General features: G+C 43.0%; 1 protein-coding gene across 2 annotated transcripts in view; it reads right to left on the bottom strand.

The window, feature by feature from the left end:
- LOC141153543 (venom factor-like) overlaps window positions 1–25,753 on the bottom strand; it is a 309,206-nt gene that overhangs the window by 264,125 nt on the left and 19,328 nt on the right. For both annotated transcript variants that reach the window (XM_073638454.1, XM_073638462.1), the window contains exons 2-5: window positions 18,685–18,880; window positions 9,539–9,704; window positions 8,606–8,676; window positions 5,574–5,662 (exon numbers count right to left, since the gene is read on the bottom strand). In XM_073638454.1, the coding sequence (XP_073494555.1) occupies window positions 5,574–5,662; window positions 8,606–8,676; window positions 9,539–9,704; window positions 18,685–18,880 (522 nt within the window). The remainder of the gene's footprint in view (window positions 1–5,573; window positions 5,663–8,605; window positions 8,677–9,538; window positions 9,705–18,684; window positions 18,881–25,753) is intronic.

Below are 25,753 nucleotides of genomic sequence, written 5' to 3'. Positions count from 1 at the left end.
ATGAGAATGTGTGTAGACTACAGGAAGGTCAACCGTATCACACACAAAGATGCGTACCCGTTACCAAGGATAGAAGAGTCCTTAGCTGCATTAAAATCTGCTAACTTCTTCTCTACTTTGGATCTCACTAGCGGGTACTGGCAGGTTCCTGTAGCAGAGGCGGACCGGGAGAAGACCGCATTCACCACCCCGATGGGACTCAGCGAATTTAACTGTATGCCGTTCGGGCTCTGCAACGCACCAGGAACCTTCCAACGGTTGATGGAATGCTGTCTGGGACACCGGAACTTCGAGACGGTCCTACTATACCTGGACGACGTCATCGTCTATTCCAAGACCTATGAGGACCATCTGGAACACCTGGCAGAAGTGTTTGAAGCCCTGGCAAGCTATGGCCTAAAGGTAAAATCCTCAAAGTGTCATCTACTGAAGCCAAAGGTACATTACCTGGGACACGTGGTGAGTGCTGACGGAGTAGCCCCCGACCCTGACAAGATCACCGTGATTAAGGACTGGCCAAGACCATCCAGCATAAAGGAAGTGCGGCAGTTCCTCGGGTTGGTAGGCTACTACCGAAGATTCATTCCCGGTTTTACCAAGAAGGCAGCTCCTATGCAGGACCTCCTGATAGGCCAGTCCAGGAAGGCCAAAAACCAGAAGCCACCCTTCAAATGGGAAAAGCTGGAAGAGGAGTCCTTCCGCCAGCTGAAGATGGCCCTCATGGGGGATGAAATCCTGGCGTACCCTGATTACAGCCAGCCCTTTATCCTCCACACGGACGCAAGCAACATCGGGCTAGGGGCCGTACTGTCCCAGATCCAGCAGGGGAGAGAACGGGTAATTGCTTACGCCAGCCGAAAACTGCGACCCACGGAAAGAAACCCTGAGAATTACAGCTCGTTCAAGCTAGAGTTCCTGGCAGTGGTGTGGGCAGTAACCGAACATTTTAAGCATTACCTTGCCTCTTCCAGGTTCACCGTGTACACGGACAACAACCCGCTGACACACCTGGACACTGCAAGACTGGGTGCCCTGGAGCAGAGATGGATGGCCCGCCTGTCCAATTAGGAGTTCACGATCAAATACCGGGCAGGACGCTCCAATACCAATGCGGACGCCCTGTCCAGGATGCCAAACCTACGCGGACGAAGGGGAGGATCCAGAAGAATTGGAAGAGATCGAACTCCCTGCGTTCCACCGTCATGGGATTACCCAGTATTCCCACCGTGTGAGGGGCCAGCGATCCGCTACGTTCAACCCCTTAACCCACTACAACTGGGCGGAGATGCAAGACAGTGACCCCGCAGTCTGTCTGGTGAAGGAGATGCTGACCCAGGCTGACGCCCGCCTGGACCCAGACGCTCCGGAAGAGACCAAGCAACTGTGGACGGAGAAGAGCAGACTGTTTCTCTATAAGGAGAAGTTGTGCCGCAGAATGGTCAATTCCCGGACACATGAGCTGATCTGGCAGGTTGTGGTACCGAGACGGGACGCAGCTATGGTGCTGGAGGCCTACTACAATGGGGCAGGGCACTACGGATGGAAGAAGCTGGAGTTCCTGCTGCGTGAACGGTTCTACTGGATAGGCATGAGAGGAGCCATTGAGAGGTGGTGTAGAGACTGTGGCCCGTGCAATCTAAGAAGAAGGGACCGTGCCAGCCAGAGGACTCCCCTGCAGCCCATCATCACCAGGCAGCCGCTGGAACTGGTCGCTCTGGACCATGTTAAACTGGCTCCAAGCAGAAGCGGGTATGTCTACGCCCTAACCATCGTGGATCACTACTCTCGATTCCTAGAGGTGGTCCCCGTCAAAGACTTGACAGCTCAGACAGCAGCCAGAGCCTTCCAGCTGCACTTCTGCCGCCCACACGGGTACCCGGACCAAGTGCTGACGGACCAAGGACCAGCCTTCGAAGCGGAGGTCTTCCAGGAGTTCTGCAACCTGTATGGCTGCAAGAAGATAAGAACAACGCCCTATCACCCCCAAACCAATGGACTCTGCGAGAAGATGAACCAGGTGGTGATAGATCTGCTAAAAACATTGCCCCTGGAAGAACGCAGTCTGTGGCCTGAGAAACTGCCCGATCTGGTGGACCTGTATAACCACATCCCGGTAGGTTCCACCAACTGTACCCCGGCTTACCTAATGCGAGCAAGACCTGGTAAGCTGCCTGTTGACCTGGATATGGGAGTCCTGATACCAGAGGACACCTCGCCAGAGACAGACTGGGATACAGAACGGCAGCAGCAGTACCGGAAAGTACAAGAGAGCGTCGAGCGAAGTCTCTGTCAATCAAGAGAAAGGCAGGAGAGGACTTATAACCAACATGCTCCCGCTGTTTCCCTGGTACCTGGAGAGCAGGTCTTGAAAAGAAAAAGGCGGCTCCATAAGTTGGACGACCAGTGGGAAAAGGACCCGTACACCGTACTGCCCTCAAGCCACAATAATCCAAAGGTGTACGTCATCAGCAAGGATGGAGGAGAGACCACAGCCACTGTTTCCAGAGACCACCTGAAAAAGTGCCCCGAGAAGTTGCAAAGCACGGATGAAGATCAGGAAGACCCTCAACCCGTAGAGGAAAAGGTGGAAATGATCAGCACCGTACTCTGAGACTTTCCCCGGTCCTGGACATAAGTAAACAACGCTATCGTGGTGCCCGTCCTCACATTTCTCCAGCCAGCCCCTCAAGTGCCTACAGAAGACCAGGTAGAGCTGGAAGAGCAGCCGGCCCAGGAGGCAGAAGAGTCCACACCAGCAGCACAGGAGGATCAACCCTCTGCTAGTAGTGAGCCTGCCGTGCCCCTAGTGAGCCAAAGAGTGCGCAGACAGCTGCCCAGCTTGCCCATAACACCTCCTACACCCTGTAGTGCAGGACCAGTTAGTGAGCTCCGTAGGTCCACTAGAGTCACTAGAGGTCAGATGCCCGCTCGCTGGAGAATATAAACTAATGCACTGTAAGTTTACCTGTTTCTTGAAAATGTTTATGGTTTTTGTTGTTGCCTGTTATTAATTATGTTTCTCAGTTACCCTGCAGGGTTCTTTGGACTAACAGGCTATGGACACTGGATAACCGGAACAATTTTGTAGATAGTTGCACCTTGGTGCCTCTCTTGCGAAGACGGCCGCGGAAGAGAAAACCTGTCTGGCGTGGCCTACTTGCGGCCCAAAGTAGCTAGCTCCAGCCTTGCAGCCACGCCCAAGGCCAACGCAAGGGGTTTGCTTTGGACAGGTCCCCTACTTCGCTTAAAGCTTCACCTTGGGTGATATGGACACCCGGTTGCGGACACGCCGTGACCTTTAAAGAACTAAAGCTTCTTGTAAATATGTTATTGTATTATTGTTATACCCTTGTATTTATGTTTCTTTAAAAATGTGTTTAGTCCCGGAGTACTAAAATTTACTAGGGGGGAATGTGGCACCCCAGGGGTCTGGTTGCCACAGTAATAGAGATATTATGTCTGAGAGCAAGTGGGAGGTTTCTCTGGTCAGGAGCCCTAAGCATGCAACACGGCCCACCCAGACCTGGGAGGGGAGGAATCTGCCCTTATAAACTGGGTCTGGGGCGGGATTAGGTAGTGTAGTTCCAGACACAGGGAGAGTTACAACAGGAGCTCTGTAGGAGCAGGAGCGAGTGCCAGAGGCTGGAAGCTAGAAAGCTCGCCTTGGCTGAAGACACTAAACCCGGACACGGAGTCCGAGGCTGTGGGGACGTCCAGGTCCAGCAGCAGAATCCAACCGGCAGGGGATTCCATGTCCTCTGGCCTTAGAAACCCGAAGGCACGGTCACAAGCAAGGGACCAGCACCGCCATCGTGAAGCGGAGGCTAACGGAAGGCCCCAAGTCACCGGCCATACGGGTGAGCACCACACGGTATACTCAGGGACGTGGGCTACTTCTACCCGCATAGAGCAAGGTAGCCAGGAAAGAGTGCAGATAGTCGGGGAGGCCTACAACTCCACCTGGCCAGGGGAGATCCTGCTTGCTCACAGACTGACCAGGCCCCTACTGCTAACCAGTACTCCCGGGAGGGTCTGCGTTATACCATCAGTAAAGACCCTGAACTGCACCACACGTCTCTGTGTTTCATCGCCGCACCAGCACCATTACTATCGGGACGCTCACACCATCACTCCCATCATCTCACATTAGCTGCCCTGAGGCAATACTCGGCTGCGCAAATTACATCAGCCTCAGCGGTCTGCAGCGCAGCGGCGGTCCCCACTGACCGCAATCCACGGGTGGCGTAGTCAGACATTGTTATTACCTAAGACTGCCACTGGTTTGACCGCCCTGGGCACGGACCGGGTCACCGCCACACTGAGACTACAACCCCCAGCGATCCGGCTCCGGGTATCCCCTGCACAGCACAGGCCCAGGGGGCACGTCAGATGCAGTCTATCAGCAGTGTTTGGTGTCTCTACATAGTTTATATAAGCTTGTGTGTGTAATGTGTCGATTTGGGGATGTTTTATAAATGTTTGCATTATGAATAATATTTATGTGTGCAAGAAAGCAACACATTTTACAGTATATATTGCACTGCTGATCCACACTTCTTTTTTGTACCTTTGCTATATTTGTTACATATAATAAAATGTGGGGATGAGAGTGTGTGAGGGAAACCTTAAGGTGCTTTCACAGTTTTTAGGCACCCATTCAGCAGCTCACGTTGGGGCTTATGTCCAAACCCCCCGCAAAACGAGATTCAGACTTTTGAGATTTTTATTTAAAAAATGTAATACAATTTTAACAATTGAACTATTTAAAAGTGTTTCAGGATATACTGTATATCTTTTCTTGCTTTAAATATTTATGTCAATTGATCTTATGCAAAAGTAATTTTAATAGTGCTTGTAACTTTAAGGGTACGCTCACACAGCCGTATATTCTCCCATGCGAGAGAATCGGGCCAATTATGCTGATGTCACACGGAACAATCTTTGTCTGAGTCTGATCCGAGGGTCGTCTTACTGTGATCCGATTCTCTCGCATGACAGAATGGCAGCACAGGTGCGGAGAAGATGGAGAACGCAATTTCTTCTTCTTCTCCATTGTCTCTGTGAATGTACATTGGACTGCACTCGGAGGACATGCCGAATTGGCATAAAATAAATCGCAGATCTGCATTGTCCCATAGTATAGCATTGGGCCGATTCTGTCCAAAAAGACATTGGATAGCACTCGGCCCTGTTATACGCTAGTGTGAGCGTACCTTAAATGTGTTTTCCCATCAGACGACCCTTTTATTAAATCAGGTGCCATGGCTTTTACCTGATTACTGATCATATGTGTAAACTCGCTGTCCTCCACTTGGGTCTCTTGGTTTTTTGAGAAAATACTGGTAGACCTGTATCCTTAGTCTTGTTGCAAGGCCTGGTAAAAACTTGGACACTGGCTCATTACGTAGTTAGTTATCTCCAATAGGAGACAAAAGACAAAAAGCTTTCTTTCATGAAAGCTAATTAGTATATTTTTTTCCTATAATACTCCTGTGGTGTGTTGTGACAATTTATAATTGATATTTAGAGTGATATAATATTTCTTTAAAAAAAAAATTAGAAAGAAAACCTACGTGACCAGCTCTGGAATCGTTAAGGACATTCCTGATAATCCCTTCAAAATTATCTTCTCTTCTTTCTGAACAATTATTCCATTTGGGTTCTATAAAAAGGACAAAAATGCATAAATACCTTGAACATAGTCAGTTGTTTAGATAGTACATACAGTACACCAATGGGTGTACTGTATGTACTCAGCATGAGATACTTACACATAAACCAACTTTAATAAATATCTTATAATTCTGTGTTCTCAGAAGCAATGTGTCAAAGGATTTTTCCTCTGCATTGATATTGATAACCTATCCTTAGGATGGGTCATCAATATCAGATCAGTGAGGGTTGGTCTCTCAGCACCACTACCAATCAACTGCTTTCAGCTCTGGAAGCATCAATATCTAAATAGGGGGAGGGAGCAAAACACCATCACTCCATCACACTATTTGGTGGCTGCTCTCAAGTATCATCTCCATATCACACCCCACAAACTCTCTAAGACCAAACCCCCTGAATAAAAACAGACTCAGACCAAACTCTCTTACACAAATACAGATCCCAGACCCCATAAATGAATACTGACCAACTAGATCCTCTGAACTTGTTAAGTTGCAGATGGGTGCTGTCAATAACACAAAGGAAAGAAGGGGGACGACCAACTGAAGTTTACTTTATGTTGGTACATAACAGGGTGCGTGTGAACACACACACACACACACCCCTATATATATATATATATATATATATATATATATATATATATATATATATATATATATATATATATACACATACATATATATATACACATACATATATATATACACATACATATACATATATATATACACACATACATACATATATATATATATATATATATATATATATATATATATATATATATATATATATATACACACACACACTGTATACAGGGTGGGCCATTTATATGGAAATAAATTAAATGGGAATGGTTGGTGATATCAACTTCCTGTTTGTGGCACATTAGTATATGGGAGGGGGAAACTTTTCCAGATGGGTGGTGACCATGGCGGCCATTTTGAAGTCAGCCATTTTGGATCCAACTTTATTTTTTTCAAAAAAAAAAATAAAGAGACATTTCCGAGCTGTCCCGAATTGCACCAGCGACACCATGATATCGCAGCAATGTCACCTTTCAGCAGAACAGCTCCTCCATGTTTTCCAACTGTGTTTGCAATGCTATAGCTCCAATTACCCAAGACCTACAATCTTTACCCTGCAGTGCTCTCTGTAACTTCACACCCGCATTTCTACCACCAATTGTAGGGGTTCACTCTCTCAGGCAGGCATTAGGTAGAATTCACACAGACAATGTGGTTTGGTCCAAACAGGTGCAGTTTTATTGCTTTCATAAAACTCCAAGGGATTCAAAACCAATACAGCCTCTTCTGGGCACAAAGGTATCACAGCAAATAAACAGTTCATTCAGCAGGCACATATGTCAATGCAGGCTCCCCCAAACCGATGACAGTCCTTTCTCCCAAAGCAAACTTTATACACAGAAGAGGTACAGTCTTACCAGTTGCGATATTCCTTTCAGTCCGAGCTCCAGCAGTTCCAGTGCCGAACTGGGCAAAGTTCACACTGAACAGGCTGCAGCTCCCAAACATTACTCTGCAGATGCCAGAAACAGTCTGCTCAGCTTTCCTAGCTGACCAATGCAGTCTACAATCAGAGAGCGACCCGGCAGGTGCATTTAATCAAATCCTGTCTTCTGGAGCAAATGGGATACACATACACAGAAGAGGTATGATCCTACCATGTATTAGTGTATCCCAAGCTCCAACAGCTTCCAAAGCCAAACAGAAGAATTCAACTCTGGGCACAGTTCACACTGAACAGGCTGCAGGTTCCAATGGTTCTCTGCAGCTCCCACAAACAGACTGCTCAGCCTTCCTAGCTGACCAATGCAGTCTCCATTCAGAGAGAGGCCCTGGTATGTCCCTCCCTCTCAGCTACGGCTCATATTTTGGTTGGTCACTCACTATCAGCACACTCGACTCTGCTCCAACCAGCAGACCGACACACCTCTAGTGAACACAGGCCCTGGTTCTAGTAAAAAGCTATGCAGGTGCATCTAATTAAATCCTACAGAGCTAGGACTTAACCCTATCCTACCTGGCTCTGCTACATATTCCCCCCCTCTGCCCAAAGCAGAGAGCTAGGCACCATTTGCTAACCTCACCGTCATACAGGGCTTAAATTGACCTGAGCAGGTGGCTAATGCCAGGCCAATTGCTGCAAACAATTATTGGCTCCCGGCTACTGGGGAACACCATTTACACATTTGACACAGGGGTCTGCTACCTACAGATTACACGCAATGTTCAGCAGCCACAGATTACACACACAGGCTATGCTGCCTGCACATCACGCACACAGGCTCTGCTATATGCATATTATAAAGTCACTCACTGCCTACAACATGCAGTCAGTCTAGTACTGCAAGCAAACTTAAAAAGACACACAATTCTTGTACAAGTACCATACTGTTCTTCAGATCCACAGCCTGACACACAGCTCTGCTACACATGCACTGATGCTGGTCTGACTCAGTACACTACATCCTCCTTTGTAGCCAGTACACTGAAAGGAAATTCACTATATAAATCATATGACCTTGTTACCATAGCCGACTTCTGGCGGCATATTAGACTACTGGGTGCTACAACTTCAGCCCATAAGTCCCAGAATAATGGAAAATCTCAGCCAATAACAATAGCATACAACAAGTCCTTGACCACTCCCATTTGGTGGGACATGGAACCATAGGTTGTGCGTATGTCCACCTGGGCCATAGGATAGCTCTTGGTGTCTCCATTGATACACCTTAGCCTCATCCTCTTCCCAGGGACTAAGCAAATTTAGCTCTGCCTTTATAAGTTTGTAGAAATTGTATATATGCCGTTGAATTTAATATTGTTTTTTTTTTCAGGAAAAACATACCTTTCTTATGGTGATTTACAAATTAGTTTCATATTCTAGGTTTTACTATTTTATATACCTGAAATAACACAATTACTTCTCGTTCTGCAGGATCCAAGTTTTGATCAGTGGAGAAAATCCTGTAGTTTACTGTAATAAAATAAAAGTAAAGCAAGTTTACGCTAGTGTCTTGTCCAACAAAGCTGACTTCCACTGACGAATAGGAAGCTTGTTATAAAGGTTTGATCACCCATCACTGAGTCCCCCATGATTGTGAGGCTCCATTCACAAGTGTTGTTCTCTATTCTATCAGCGTACTCTCAATTTACCATATGTATGGTACAAATAGTTTAGCCGGTTTTACAATTTTATTATTAAAGAAAAATGGAATCTCGATGAAACCTGACAAACATCATCTTAAAGGGGTTGTCCATCTTTGGAGACATTTTTTTTCCTTAAATGCATGTAATTGGGGTAAAAAATTATATTTGCAGTTTGGTTTCATTAAAAATTTTGCCCCGTTCGTCTTTTACAGACTTTTTGTTTCCCTGCGCATTCAACTTTAATGAAGTCTGTGGCCATAAATCCACTAAGAGGAGCTTAGAAAAAAGACAAATTCTTCCATCATCCTAATGAGCTCATAGACAGATTCTCAGTTAATTCATTCTGCAGCAAGCATTAGACAGTACAAGACATAGCCTATAGAAAGTAAATGGTACCAATTTTTTCTAGAAACCCAATTGCAAAAAATGTTTTTTTTTAGCCCAAAGTACATAAATTTAAGTAAAAAAAATTACCCCCAAAGGTGGACGGTCCCTTTAAGTCAATAGAATCAGTCAGACGTGTTGGAGTCTGATTTCAAACAGATCTATCAAAGCTGGTACAAAAACCTTTGTCATGTGGACCCTTGTGTTATACAAGACAATACATGAAGTACAGTAAATATTTTTCACATTGAAAATTTTGAATAATATGTCAATGACTCCAATATGATCATAAATTGTTACATTACCATTTTGGTTTGGCGTATAGATGGTTTTGTCTGTTTGGATGAATATATACCCCGTGTGGGGGGAAATGAGGATGACTTTTTCTATTTCAAAGAGTTTTGGTGAACTGGCTCGGACAATGACATATTGTTTTTCATTGATGTTAGAAGAAAGGTAATCGTAAGGAATCTGAAAAATAAATGAAAAAAAAATGAAAGCAAACCTGCACCCTCACCACAGCACATTTTAACGGGTATCACTTTTTACAATATATAAAACTATTGTGTAATGCGGAGACTTAATTAAAATTGGTAAGGAGCTCCATTTGACTTTTTGAATGTAAAATTTTCTGGAATAATTAGCTGCCGCCATGTCGGGTTTGGAGAGCCCCTGATGTGCCTAAACAGTGGAAACCATCACAAGTGACACCATTTTGGCAACTAGGAAAACTAAGGGAAAAGGATGCACCACCAATATAATAAATTAGGGTGCGACATAATGTACCAATTGCAAGTAATCACAAAAGGAGAAGAAGAGATGGTACATATACAAATGTGCACACCTTCAATCCACAAATAGTATACAACGCAAATTTTATTAGACCTCACTTTAAAAACATTGAAAACATATGTATTTACTAATACCCAAAAACACACAACAAATATACAACATGAGTGAAAAAAATTCCATGATCAAAGCAGCAGAATATAATGTTTAGCGAAATAGCAATGCACACTGTATTTACTAGTGGCCCTAGTTCAAATATGGAAATAACATATAAACCCATGTCCAACTCTATATAAATAAAAGGAAGAAAGGGGGGACTTTTGTTGGAGTGGTTCTCCCAACAAAATCAATAATTGGATGGCACCTAGGATATGGCGTGCAAAGCCAACCCACTCACAAATCAATATCATACACAATCTGTCATAAAACATCACGGCAGGGCTCGGAAGGGAAGGAGCGCCATTTGACTTTTGGAATGTAAAATTAGCTTGAATAATTAGTGGACGCCATGTTGCGCTTGGAGAGCCCCTGATGTGCCTAAACAAAGGAAACCCCCCACAAGTGACACCATTTTGGAAACTAGACCCCTCAGGGAATTTATCTAGATGTGTGGTGAGCACCTTGAACCCCCAGATGCTTCACAGAAGTTTATAACGCTGATCCGTGAAAATAAAAGAATCAAATTTTTCCCACAAAAAATGTTATTTTAGCCCCAATACTTTTATTTTCTCAAGAGTAACAGGAGAAATTGCACCATACAATTTGTTATGCAATTTTTCCTGAGTACGCTGATACCCCATATGTGGGGGAAAACTACTGTTTTAGTGCACGGCAGGGCTCAGAAAGAAAGGAGTGACGTTTTGGAACGCAGACTTTGATGGAATAGTCTGAGGGTATCATGTCACGTTTGGAAAGCCCCTAATTTTCCTAAGCAGTGGAAACCCCCGAAAAGTGACCCCATTTTGGAAACTAGACCCCTCAAGGAATTTATCTAACATGTGGTGAGCACGTTGAACACCTAGGTGCTTCACAGAATTTTACAACTTTGATCTGTGAAAATGAAAAAAAAATATTTTTCCCACAAAAATGTTGATTTATCCCCAATTTTTTTCATTTTCACAAGGATAGCAGGAGAAAATGTTCAATGTCTCCTGAGTACACGGATGCCCCATATGTGGTCGAAAACTACTTTTGAGGCACAGTGCAAAGCTCAGAAGGGAAGAAGCGCCATATTGGAGTTCAGATTTTGCTGGAATGGTTTGAGGGGCCATGTCACATTGGTAGAGCCCCTAAGGTGCCAGAATAACACAACCCCCCCCATATGTAACCTCATTTTACAAACTACACCCGCCAATGAATTAATCTAGGGGTGCAATGATCATATTGACACCACATGTGTTTCAGAGTTTTATACTATTGGGCGGTGAAGAAAGTTTTTAATTTTTCTAAGGGCTAATAGGAGAAATTTTTATAACAAAATGAGGTCCATTTTTTCCTGAGTATGCCAATACCCTACATGTAATCGGGAAATACTTTTCAGGTACAGTGCAAAGCTCAGAAGAGAAAGAGCACCATATTATAGTGCAGATTCTACTGTTATGGTTTGCGGGTGCCATGACCCACTGGGAGAGCCCCTAAAGTGCCAGAACATCAGAACCCCCCATAAGTGACCCCATATTACAAACAACACATCTCAACAAATCCATTTTGGTCGTGCAGTGATCATATGGCCACTACGGCTGCGTTGCAGAATTTTATACCATTGGGCAGTAAAAATAAAATAATTACATTTTTACCACCAAAATTTGGTTTTAGCCCTAGATTTTACATTTTCACACTGGGAAATGGGTAAAAATGGCACTAAAATTTGTTCCACAATTTCTGCTGAATTTGGCAATACCCCATATGTGGCTGTACAGTACTGCTTAGCCACAAGGCGAGACTCGGGAGGGATGCAGCTCTATTTACCTCCTGAAGTGGAGATTTTCCTAGAATAGTTTGCGGACTCCATACACAGCCCCTAAGTGCTAGAAGAGCAGAAAAAGCCCAAGTGACCCCATTTTGGAAATTATGCCCCTTTGGGAATTTATCTACAGGTGTAGTGACAATTTTGACTTTATGGGTGTTTTCCAGAAACAAGCAGAAGTGGATGTTGCTGAGTGAAAATTGCAAGCTACCGTTGTAGTGACCAGTACGTTGTAGTGCACAGCTCATGCTTCTGGAGACACGCACCCATAAATTAAGCGAGCTCTCATCACTACAGAAATGCCAAACATGTGGACGCCAATTGCGGTTTAGGCACACTGGGGCTCAGAAGGGAGGGGGGCATTTAGATTTGGGAATTCTGAATAGGTTGGATTTCTTTTGGGGGGCGATGAGCCATAGTGCTTTTCTTTTTTTCAGAGACTTTGTACTACCAGTAACGTAGAAGCCCCTATATTTCCGTTAACAGATGATGGACCTGAGTGGGGTTTTTTTTCTTTTGGATTAAGTTGAATCTTTTGTTTGGAACATTTTATATAACATTTGGGATCACATTTATCCTGCGCTCTATGCTGAGCACTTATATCGGTGTTTACATCTAAATCTCCGAGTGACGTGATTCAGATTAACCCCCGAGGGAGCCACTCATTATAATGAGGCAGCAGAGTTATTCTGGACTCCAAGGTAAATAAACAAAAAAGCAGCCTCACTGTGTCCTATTTATATGACTCAGTCCGTCTTACAATGTTCTGGGTCTCCAACCAGTAGCCGTGACTTACGGCTTCACATAAGAAAATAATTTTGGTGAGTCCCAAAAATAATTAAAATCCTCAATTTATTACAAAATAATTTAAAAGATCATACAGGTTGGGAATACATCTAAACGCATTTCTGGCAAAAAGCCCTTATTCTCAGTGAATATGGGCTTTTTGCCAGAAACGCGTTGAGATGTATTCCCAACCTCTATGATCTTTTAAATTATTTTGTAATAAATTGAGGATTTTAATTATTTTTGGGACTAACCAAAATTATTTTATTATTCTGGACTCCGTCTGGCCTCTGTTCAGCGTTGTCCTCCTTTTCAGAAGTGCACAAAAGACAGACAAAAAAGACAGACACCTAAAAAGACAGACACCACCAGATCATAGGCCAGGTGGTGTCCACAGTGCCTCCATCTACATCATTGGTTCCTTCTGAATCAAGTATTTCAGAGATTTACACGGAACTGAAACCCCAGTGTAAGCACAGAGTGCATTGTAAATGTGCGCCGAACCTTATTGCGATCTTTGGGAGGCAGAATGAACAAATCAACAGTAGATCAAGAATTGGTCTTATTTATTTTTTACGACGTTCCTCATGCGCCGTAATTAGACGACTTTATTCTTTGAGTCGGTGCTATTGACTCGCCCCCTGGGCCGTGGGGCACCCGGAATCGGGCTTCTATGCGATGCTGGGGGTAGTAGTGGCAACCCGATCCCGTGGCTCAGGGTGGTCAGACCAAATTGTGGCAGTCTATTTATCAGTGTTTTGAAGGTCCGACTACGCCACCTGTGGATTGCGGTCAGGCATGACCGCCGCTGCAAGGCAGACCGCTAAGGCTGGTGTTGGTGTGCAGTATAGGGATAGGATAACTCCCCACGGGAAGAGTGTAGCCTCAGGGCAGTGTAGGTGAATGCTGGGGGTGATAGTGCAGCCGCAATAGTAAGGGTTCAGAGTCCGCTTCAAACAGTCCAGGGTCTTTATTGCAGATGTTATTACTGACCCGACAGGAGTACCGGTTAGGAGTGGGCCTGGGTATCTGAGAGCATTCGGGCGAGCCCCACTGGTCAGGGTGAGTGTGTAGGCCTACTGTTCTCTCTATGCTCTTTCTGACTATACCCCTCTTCGTGGTGTAATAGCCCACGTCCCTGAGCTGACCGTGTACTTTGCCTGTATGGCTTGCGACTCAGGCCTTAGGTACCTTTTGCTTTCTCCTGCTGTACTGGTCCCTCTGTGTGGCGGAGCCTCCAGGCTTCTTAGGCCAAGGGACCTGAAATCCCTCGCGGGTTGGTTCTCTGCTGCTGGGCTTGCAACCCTGACAGCCTCGGACCCCAATGTCCGGTGGTGTAGTTCTCTCAGCCAGGACCGGCTCTCGTCGCCTCTGTCCCTGGCTTGCAGCTTCTCTTCTGCCTCACGGACTCCTCGGCTACAGCTGAACTGTCCCTCCTTCTCTGGGACCAGTCTCAGTCCTGAGCTAGGTCGTCCAGTTCTCTCTAACCCTGCCCTCAGTTCCAGCTTTTATAGGGGCAGCCAGCTCCCCCTACTGGCCTGGGACAGGAGGGGCTGTATGCTAATTGTCCTTGACCAGGGAACCTCCCTCCTGCTCTCAGACACAGCCTTTAATATTTGTGGCATCCAGGCCTGGGGTGACACACTATTACAGTGATACCAGATTTATATCAGGTTTTTATGTTTGACTGCTGTCACACTGAAAGACTTTTTTTTGCAAAAATTAGTTTTTGCATCGCCATATTTTGAGAGCTATAATTTTTCCATATTTCGGCCGACAGAATCATGTGAAGGCTTGTTTTTTGCAGGACAACTTGACGTTTTTATTGGTACCATTTTTGGGCACATGACATTTTTTGATCGCTTTGTATTCTAGCACTTAGGGGCTCTGTATATGGAGTCCGCAAACTATTCTAGGAAAATCTCTGCTCCAGGAGGCAAATAGTGCTCCGTCCCTCCCGAGTCTCGCCTTGTGGCTAAGTAGTACTGTACAGCCACATATGGGGTATTGCCACATTATAATTTACACAAGAGGTGTAAGTTACACCAGAAATTAAGTAACATTTTTAGTGGAGGCACACAGCTGTTGTAAGATGCACCTCTAAATAATTTAGGCACATCTTACTCCAGTCCTCCCTTCCTTAAAACTAAATTATAAAATGCCAATCTTAAAGGGAACCTGTCAGCAGATTTTACTAGTCTCAACTGATCTATTCTGTATTAGGTCGCTGTAATGGAGATGAATTCCATACCTTTGTTTTTTCAATCCTTTATTCCATTCTTGGGTAAAGGGCTTCCAATTTTTATGTAGATGAGCTGCAAGTGCAGAGGCCTTGGCCCTGCACCTGCAGTTCTTCAGCCTTTCTTTCCCTGCTCACTGCTGTCTCCCAGTTGCTGAATGACAGGTCACTGTTTTCTGAGTGACCTGCCTCCCCTGCTGAAGATGTTGTGAAGGCGCCATCAATCCGTGGAGTGGCATATAGTCCGACTTTTAAATCACCACCAGAACTTGACTGCACAGGTGCCACTCCAGGGAATGATGATGCCTATGCGAGATCTCTGGTGGGGGAGGCAGGTCACTCAAACAAGAGTGACTTGTCATTCAGTGAGAAAGTGGGGAAAGAGGGAGAAAGGATGGAGAGCTGTAAATGCAGCCCCCTGCACTTGCTGTTTATTTATATAAGATCCAGGATGAATCTGCATTACAGAGACCTAACACAGATTAGATCAGTTGTGGGTGATGAAGCCTGCTGATTAGTGATGAGCGAGTGTGTTCTGTTAACCCTTTCGGCGAGCATGCTCGGGTGCTCTCCGAGTATTTGCGGCGTGCTCGAATGTTAAGTTTGAGTCACTGTGTGCGCATGATTTGCGACTGTTTGACAGCTTTAATACATGTGAGGAATGCTTAACAAACAGGCATTCCTCCCATGTATTAAAGCTGTCAAACAGTCGCAAATCATGCACATGGAGTGACTCAAACATAACAAGCGAGCACACCGAAGATACTCGGAAAACGCCGAGCATGCTCGTAAATCTCGAGTAACGAGCATGCTTGCTCATCACTACTGCTGACAGGTTCCCTTTAATGAATCAGGCTATAAAATCAATATATGCTTTGTAGTAGTACTTCAGCTTGGTACATACGGACAATATAGCACTAGAAACATAACAGTGATACAATCTGGGTTTATATGAAACCTCTAAAATAAGAAAAGGACATAGTGGAAAAAAAGGGTATCCTAAAGATAGAAGATATAAAATATGTATAAAAAGAAAGGGGTCTCCAAAATTATGAATACACCAATGGGATACAGTGCGTACGGAAAGTATTCAGACCCCTTTAAATTTTTCACTCTTTGTTTAATTACAGCCATTTGGTAAATTCTAAAAAGTTAATTTTTTTTTTCTCATTAACCCTAGAACGCATACCTGGGGCCTCGCAGGCCCGCCCTGTTAATTGTTTTCTATTTTCTGCAAGATTTCTTTAGTTAGAATTTTGAAACTCTAGGTATTCCTCAGGTATATAGTTGTTTGTCATTTCCAGTTGTTCATTTATTTTTATGTTACAGGCATTTTCGGTATAACAACTCTTTTTTGAAAATACCCATTTTTATGGTCATGCGTTTTAGGGTTAAAGTACACTCTGCACCCCATCTTGACTGGAAAAAAAAAAAAAATGTAGAAATTTTTGCAAATTTATTAAAAAAGAAAAACTGAAATATCACATGGTCATAAGTATTCAGACCCTTTGCTCAGTATTGAGTAGAAGCACCATTTTGAGCTAGTACAGCCATAAGTCTTCTTGAGAATGATGCAACAAGTTTTTCACACCTGGATTTGGGGATCCTCTGCCACTCTTCCTTGCAGATCCTCTCCAGTTCCGTCAGGTTGGATGGTGAACGTTGGTGGACAGCCATTTTCAGGTCTCTCCAGAGATGCTCAATTGGGTTTAGGTCAGGGCTCTGGCTGGGCCAGTCAAGAATGGTCACAGAGTTGTTCTGAAGCCACTCCTTTGTTATTTTAGATGTGTGCTTAGGGTCATTGTCTTGTTGGAAGGTGAACCTTCGGCCAAGTCTGAGGTCCAGAGCACTCTGAAGAGGTTTTCATCCAGGATATCTCTGTACTTGGCTGCAATCATGTTTCCTTCAATTGCAACCAGTTGTCCTGTCCCTGCAGCTGAAAAACACCCCCATAGCATGATGCTGCCACCACCACGTTTCACTGTTGGGATTGTATTGGGCAGGTGATGAGTAGTGCCTGGATTTCTCCACACATACCGCTTAGAATTTTCAACAAAAAGTTCTATCTTCGTCTCATCAGACCAGAGAATCTTATTTCTCATAGTCTGAGAGTCCTTCATGTGTTTTTGAGCAAACTCTATGTGGGCTTTCATATGTCTTTCACTGAGGAGAGGCTTCCGTCCGGCCACTCTGCCATAATGGCCCGACTAGTGGAGGGCTGCAGTGATAGTTGACTTTGTGGAACTTTCTCCCATCTCCCTACTGAATCTCTGGAGCTCAGCCACAGTGATCTTGGGGTTCTTCTTTACCTCTCTCTCCAAGGCTCTTCTCCCACTATTGCTCAGTTTGGCTGGACGGCCAGGTCTAGGAAGACTTCCAGTAGTCCCAAACGTCTTCCATTTAAGGATTATGGACGCCAATCTGCTCTTAGGAACCTTGAGTAATGCAGAAATTCTTTTGTAACCTTGGCCAGATCTGTGCCTTGCCACAATTCTGTCTCTGAGCTCCTTGGGCAGTTCCTTTGAGCTCATGATTCTCATTTGGTCTGACATGCACTGTGAGCTGTGAGGTCTTATATAGACAAATCAAGTCCTATCAGTTTAATTAAACACAGCTGGACTCTAATGAAGGAGTAGAACCATCTCAAGGAGGATCACAAGGAAATGGACAGCATGTGACTTAAATATGAATGTCTGAGCAAAGGGTCTGAATACTTATGGCCATGTGATATTTCAGTTTTTCTTTTTTAATAAATTTGCAAAAATATCTACATTTCTGTTTTTTTCAGTCAAGATGGGGTGCAGAGTGTACTTTAATGAGAAAAAAAAATGAACTTTTTAGAATTTACCAAATGGCTGCAATTAAACAAAGAGTGAAAAATTTATGTTTGTAAAAAATTCCAGAATGGGGTGTGTGAGCTTATATATTCAGACCTTACGTATCCAGTACTTCAATTTCCCAAACAGTGAACAGATCCATTACAGTACCCTGCATTCTTCATCACCCCTATTTATTAAAGGGAATCTGTCACCATTTTTTTTGCTACCCAATCTGAGAGCAGCATGATGTACAGACATAGACTCTGATTCCAGCGATGTATCACTTACTGGGCTGTTTCCTGTCATTTTTATAAAATCACAGTTTTGTCTGCTGCAGATCTACCAGATCTCTGAATACTGAACTCTGTATAACCCCGCCCTCACCACTGATTGGCAGCTTCCTGTCCACATGCAGCATACAGTGTACACAGCTGCCAATCAGTGATGGGGGTGAGGTCATACAGAGCTCATGAATATGGAGGACTACATGGAGGCAGGCTTACTAGTCCTTTAGTGATAATCTGCTGATAAAATAGTGATTTTATCAAAACTACAGCTATCAGTCCAGTAAGTGAAACATCGCTGTCTCCACATTATGCTGCTGTCAGTTTAGGTAGCAAAAACCTGCTGACAGATTCCTTTTAACACAATTCCAAATAATATAGTTTTATTAGTTTATTTTCTCTTTTAGAAAACTCATTTTTAAAAGGAGGCTACTCTAGACCACTGAATGCCTACCCAGCCTGTCAGCACAGTGAAGCAGACATGGTGTTCATGCTTTTCTCTCAAAGCTAGAAGTAAAAATCTAGATGCAAAAAAAGTAATTAAAAAGAAATAAAATATTTGCCATACTTTGATGTTTGCTGTTGCCAGATAATTGTTGGTCAGGTTTAGGTTAGTGAATGTCTCATGAAGCCTTTTATTATCATTAGGAAAATTGTTCACCAGGATGTTCACTTGCAAATTTGTAGATGTACATTCATGACACTGGACGATAATTTTCTCATCATTTCCAGTATGTAGGATATTGGGAGCAAGCAATACAAAGCTGAAAAACAAAAAGGTAGTCATGATAGTTGACAGGTAATTTAATAGACAAGATCTCTGCCATGGCCTCATACAATGCTGCTCACCATTATTGGCACCTCTTCATTTTTTTCATAATAGCTAGAGAAAAAAATATAAATATTTTTTTATTTTTTATTTTTTTATTTTTAATGCACGTATTCGCTGGACACGGATTCAAAATGTCTCTGAGAGCTGTACAATTTCTTCAGAAATAAATGGAAATGTACCAAAGTTATATCTTCAGGATTTTTTAATTAGTGGTCCAAAGTAATACAACAATAAAACATTGTTTTTCAACTTCAATGTTGCAATTGCAAAGAATAAACAGCATGTGCAGCAATAAAGGCACTCCTAATTAATACTTGGTTGCACACCCTTTAGCATTGCTGACAGCTTCCAAACGTTCCTTGCAGTCATCTATATGCTTCTTGCACTTCTCAGCTGGAATTTTCTTCCACTCTTCCTTTGCAGTTTGTTCAAGCTATTGAATGTTTGCAGAGTTCTTTTTCCCAATGGCAGATTTCAGCTAACCCCAAAGATTTTCAATGGGATGGAGGTCAGGACTCATTGCTAGCCATTTTAAAACAGTCCATTTTTTCTTTTTTCAACCATTCCTATGTACTTTTGGATGTGTGCTTTGGGTCATTGTCTTGCTGGAGGACCCTTGATCTTCGACTCAAACCAAGTGTTTTACACTGGGTAGGACATTTCGCTCTAAAATCTCTTGATAATCCTCTGATTCCATTATTCCTCTGATACGGTCAAGGTCTCCAGTACCAGATGCAGCAAAGCAACCCCAGAGCATTATGGATCCTCCACTATGCTTAACTGTTTGTAAGGTGTTCTTTTCCTCATAAGCTTCATTGTGCCGTCTGTAAACAATCTGTTGCTTTGCATTGCCAAAAAGCTCTATTTTTGTTTCATCTGTCCACAGAACATTTTCCCAGAAGGATTATGGTTTGTAAAAGTACTCTTTGGCAAAGACCAGTCGTTCCTTTTTATGTTTTTTCTTCAGAAATGATTTCTTCCTTGGCCTTCGCCCATAAAGCTCTGCTTAGTTTAATGTGCGGCATATGGTACTTGTTGAAACTATAACCTCAGACTGTTACAGGTTGGCCTTCACGTCTTTGGATGTTTGACATGGTGGTTTTTTAACCATTTGCACCAACCTTCGAAGACATCTCTTGTCAATTTTCTTCTTTCCCCCACATCCAGGGAGGTTCTTGATGGTACCATGCTTGGCAAACTTCTTAATAACATTGCGAACTGTTGAAACTCGGATACCAAGATCTTTGGAGATGGCCTTATACCCTTTGGAAGTCAGGTATTTGCTAATAATAGCAGTTCTGATATCCTCAAACAGCTCCTTTGTCTTCACCATTGTGACAAAGGAACAGGGCCTACCATGTGACTTTTTAAAACACTGAAATCATCATTTATTAGCCAATTCATGTCACAAGGGCACCGACAATTAATCATTAATGTAAAGGATGCCAATACCAGTGACATAGCAAGCTTTAGGTTTTTCTATTTTTCCCTCCCATTGTTTTTTTTTTTTAATTATTGTTTATCATTTGCTCTTTTGTATTTAACATGAGGGCTCTATACAAAAAAACGGTTTCACTTGATTCATTTTTTTTCAGGAGATATTCCACATTATGTACTTGAACTTCATGGGTGCCAATAACGATGAGCAGGACTATAGATACATACCTTTGCACATTGCCCCTGTGCAGGATTTGTGTCTGGGCCCCCCACCATCAAACCCCACCCATGTAAACATAAGCACATTTACATGTATATTCACATTAAGCACAATACAATAAAAATTACACATTACATACACATTACATACGCAAGAACATAGTAAACGCATGCACAAAAAAATATATAAAATATACACATGCACAATGACAATATTGTGATCCACTCGTTCGCATCACTAAATTATTTTTTTGATTTATTCATTCATAGTTGTAACAGCCATATCTTTAATTTAAGTAAGTTCCACTATATAAAAACGACCTGTAATTCTGTCATTTTGCCAAACAGGTATATAAAAGTGTTACAATAATATTAAAGAGAACCTGTCATCAGGATTTTATACCTCAAACAAATGACATGTCTATTAAGGCGCTTTAATGCTGATTAAATCCTTACCTTTCTTGTAGAAATCCATTTTTCTGTTTTAGAGTAATCCATATTTGATATTGTATGCTAACGAGGTGCAAGTGCACTTCCAGCTCTCCTGCTTTACTGCCCTTTCCCCGCCTGCTCCTGCCTTCTATCTGTGACTGACAGGTCACTGAAATATGAGTGACCTAGAGACAGGAGTCAGGCAGCAGGAATAGAGAGAGGCAGGAGACAGCCTGCACACTATTTTCTGATCACCGTTAATATACTGTTATCTGTTTACTGTATTGTACAGGTTGTTAAGATTACAGCGATGCAAATGTTATTTCCAGGTTTGTGATGTTTATATTTAAAAAGTGTATTAAAATATGATTATTACTATATTACAGGTATATAGAGATGTACTGCTATATAGAGAGACATAGCTCTATGTACCAGTACAATGTGCCTGTAATGAAGAATACTCTTAACTAGTAAGACCGAAAAAAAATCTACTTTTCTTAGAGGTGGAGCCTGTGGATTACTCTTTATGGTGTTTTCTGTTATTTTTATGTTAGGCTTTTACTAACTGATATATTTTTATATTTCTTTATTTTTAATGGTGTACGGAGGGTTATTGGAATGTTTTTGTAAATATTAAAAAACTTTATTTTTAATTTCTTTTTTTAGTGCTTTTGGGGACTTGAACTTGCGATTGTCTGATACTCCAGTATTGCATATATAGACAAAAATTATGTTCTCCTATAAAGCCTGGCTACAGGCTGAGTTTCACAGGAGGACAAAAATGGCACCCATGGAGGCCCTGCTCTGCTCTGACAACCCATTGTAGATGTTACCTGCAGTCCTATTTAACACTATAGACACCATTTGCAGTGGTACTGTTCCATGGCAATACTTTGCAGCTTGATAGATGAAGTGTTATGGTCTGCCAGGGAAATTATGAGTCTCCTGTAGTCCTGCTTCTCCTGAAGCCAGACTGCCATCTGCTGTGATCCTGCACAGCGCACCCCGAAGGACAGAAATACATAACTACAGGATCTGACAATTATTGATAGGGCTACTATGAATGTGGTTCTATGTAAGAAGGCAAAGTGAGAACATTGCATGTGGAGCAAATTATTAAAAGGGTTATCTCAGACTATTTTGCTGTGTGTCCTAAGCACTTATAGGCATGTCGATTCTAGCTATTTGCATGTTCTCCTGTGTGCTAATCTCCCCCAACTCAGAGCGGTCACAGCCCGCTCCTGCTGGTGATTCTTCTGTTTCCTGTGACATCACATCAACAGAGCAGTTCCTTCTCTTCGGCTCTGCTGTATTGATAGCGTGTTACTGCGAAAGTCAATGTTGATAGACAGCCGGTAACCAGCAGTAGGCAGCAGATAGCCAGCTTTCATTCAGCATGGCGCTGGCAATGAGCCCTGTCAATAGAGCAGAGCAGAAGAGAAGGAGCTGCTCTGATGATGTAATTGCACAGGAAGCAGGAGAATCACCAGCAGGAGCGGGCCACGACCAGGAGAGATCGGTGCACGGTCAATGAGTGCATACCCCCAAAAGAGAAAAAAAAAACTAGTCCTGAATAACCGCTTTAATGGGACACTGTATATTGATGCACAGTACATGGTTAAGTCTCTAGCTTGGAAATAAATTGTTGTCTATGGGACTGCATGAAACAGTTGTGCTATAGACAATGAATGGAGTGGAGGCTGAACATACCCACCTCCATTCTTATAAAAATGGAGCTCTGCACGGTCCATTTCCAATAACTCCTCAGGCTTCATGGGACTCCACCAGCCTCCAATAAATATCCAGGAGAGACAGGATAAATTACTATTTTAAATAAAACCATTTAAAGAGATTGTTTAGTCATTTGATATTACCTATTTTTTAGGATAGGTCATTAATATCATATTGATAGGGGCAAACACACTGCAGTCCTCCTGGTCAGCTGTTTTGCTCTCTAGTGACATCCAGATGTAAACACATGGAGGAAAGCTGCACAGCTCAGCTCTAATCAATGTGTAGAGGCCACTGCTGGGTGCTGGAGAACAACTTATATTCTCTATTTGCCAATAGCACTTGTAGGAATTGTTCAGTAGTACCCAGCAGGGGACGTGCAGTGCAGTTCCATGCCATGTGCTTATATCTGGCCACCGGAGCTTGTAACAGCTGATTGGTGTGGGTGCCAGATCCCCACCCATCTGCTATCAATGACTTTCCCTATGGATACCAGAAAACCCACTTAGAGGGGTTGTGTTACCATAAAGAACACAATTAACTAAGCAGAAAAGGTGGAAATAAATGGTTTTGTTATTAAAAATTATACGCCATTCAAAAAACAACAACCTTTCATCTTCTTAAGTATGCTCCTGGTGCCCCCGGGCGTTATTCAATTTCTTCCTCCCAGTGGCCCATCAGCTGGCCGAGGTTGCTCAGTTCCTGTCATCATAACAGGTCCCCCCAACTCCCCACCCCCAGTGTGCGCAGCAAATTCTCCTTGCACTCACTTCACACAGGTCTGACAGGGAGTGCAGGGAGCAGATTCCTGAAAGCACAAAAGTGTGTCAGTGATTCTTCCCCAGCGCTCACACAGGTCTTACCTGGGTGAGATCAATCTGCTTCACAGACCTGCGTGAGCGCAATTGAGCGTAATTGCAGACAGAAGATTCCCGCGTTTACACAGGTCTGTGAAGCAGAACGATCTCACCCAGAGGTCAGACCTGTATGAGCTTGGGGGGTCGGGGGGGAAAATCACTGACACACTTTTGTCCTTTCAGGAATCTGCTCCCTTAGCTCGCTGTCAGACCTGTGTGAGGTGAGCGCAGAGAGAATACGTTGTACACACTGGGGGTGAGGAGTTAGAGGGACCTCTTATGATGACAGGAACTGCGCAAGCTTTGCCAGCTGATTGACCACTGGGAGGACAAAATGGAATAATGCCAGGGGACACCAGGGATGATAGTTCACAAGATTAAGTCTTGTTATTTTTTTAAATGGAGCATAATTTTTAATAACTGTAAATTACAAAATAATTTATTTCAACCTTTTCTGCTTGGTTAAATGTATTCTTTATGGTGGCACAACTCTTTTAGGGAAAAATAAATCCAAACCTACAGGGCCCTGTGTGAAAAAAAGTGATTGCGCCCCCCCCCCCCTTAAAACATAAATTAACTGTGGTTTATCACATCTTTGGGAAGCGGTGTTCAATTTCTATAGTCACACACAGGCCTGATTACTCTCAATCAAGAAATCACTTAAATAAAATATCATCAAAAGATAGAAATCATGCTGCAATACAAAGAAATTTAGGAACAAATGAGAAACAAAGTAATTGAGATCTGTCAGTCTGGAAAAGGATATACGGCCATTTCTAAAGCTTTGGGACTCCAGCAAACCACAGTCAGAGCCATTATCCACAAATGGCGAAAAAATGGAACAGTGGTGAACCTTCCCAGGAGTGGCCAGCTGGCCAAAATGACTCCAAGAGCGCAGCAACGACCCATCCAAGAGGTCACAAAAGACCACTCAATAACATCCAAAGAACTGCAGGCGTCATTTACCTCAGTTAATGTCAGTGTTCATGACTTCATCATAAAAAAGAGACTGGGCAAAAATGGCCTACATGGCAGAGTTTCAAGACAAAAACCACTTCAGAGCAAAAAAAACAAAGGCTCAACTCAATTTTGCCAGAAAACATCTTGATGATCGCCAAGACTTTTGGGAGAATACTCTGTGGACTGACGAGACAAAAGTTGAACTTTTTGGTAGGTGTATGTCCCATTACATCTGGCTTAGAAGTAACACAGAATTTCAGAAAAGGAACATCATACCAACAGTAAAATATGGTTGTGGTGGTGGTGTGATGGTCTGGGGCTGTTTTGCTGCTTCAGGACCTGGAATATTTGCTGTGGGAAATGGAACCATGAATTCTGCTGTCTACCAAAAAATCCTGAAGGAGAATGTCCGGCTATCTGTTCATGACCTCAAGCTGAAGCGCACTTGGGTTATGCAGCAGGACAATGATCCAAAACACACCAGTAAGTCCACCTCTGAATGGCTTAACAAAAACAAAATTAAGACTTTGGAGTAGACTAATCAAAGTCCTGACCTTAATACAATTGACATGCTATGGCATGACCTTAAAGAGGCGGTTCATGCTCGGAAACCTTCCAATGTGGCTGAATGACAACAATTTTGCAAAGATGAGTGGGCCAAAATTCCTCCAGAGCGTTGTAAAACACTCATTGCCAGTTATCGGAAACGCTTGATTGTAATTGTTGCTGCCAATTGTGGCCCAACCAGTTATTAGGTTTAGGGGGAAATCACTTTTTCACACAGGGCCCTATAGGTTTGGATTTCTTTTTCCCTTAATAATAAAGACCTTCATTTAAAAACTGCATTTTGTGTTTACTTGGGTCATCTTTGTCAAATATTTAAATATTTAAATTTGTTTTGTGATCTGAAACATTTAAGTGTGACAAACATGCAAAAGAATAAGAAATCAGGAAGGGGGCAAACATCTGACTTAGCCCTAACACATACTGATAAACTAACTACAGTGTCTACATACATAAATAACATTTTTTGAGACTAGCGCAAGGCAAAATTGACATACAGTAGTTGCCTTTATCAATGAATGCATATACACCTAGGTATAAAAAACACAAATACATTATATACCGATATGTAGAGCACAAAGGTGGAATATACTCATATATAACAC

This window comes from Phyllobates terribilis, unplaced genomic scaffold (genome assembly GCF_046119375.1).
Source record: "Phyllobates terribilis strain yellow unplaced genomic scaffold, ASM4611937v1 Scaffold_1__5_contigs__length_1240528914, whole genome shotgun sequence".
Lineage (NCBI taxonomy): Eukaryota > Metazoa > Chordata > Amphibia > Anura > Dendrobatidae > Phyllobates > Phyllobates terribilis.
The sequence above is the reverse complement of the archived record's forward strand: the minus strand, read 5'-3'. Positions and strand labels throughout refer to the sequence as shown.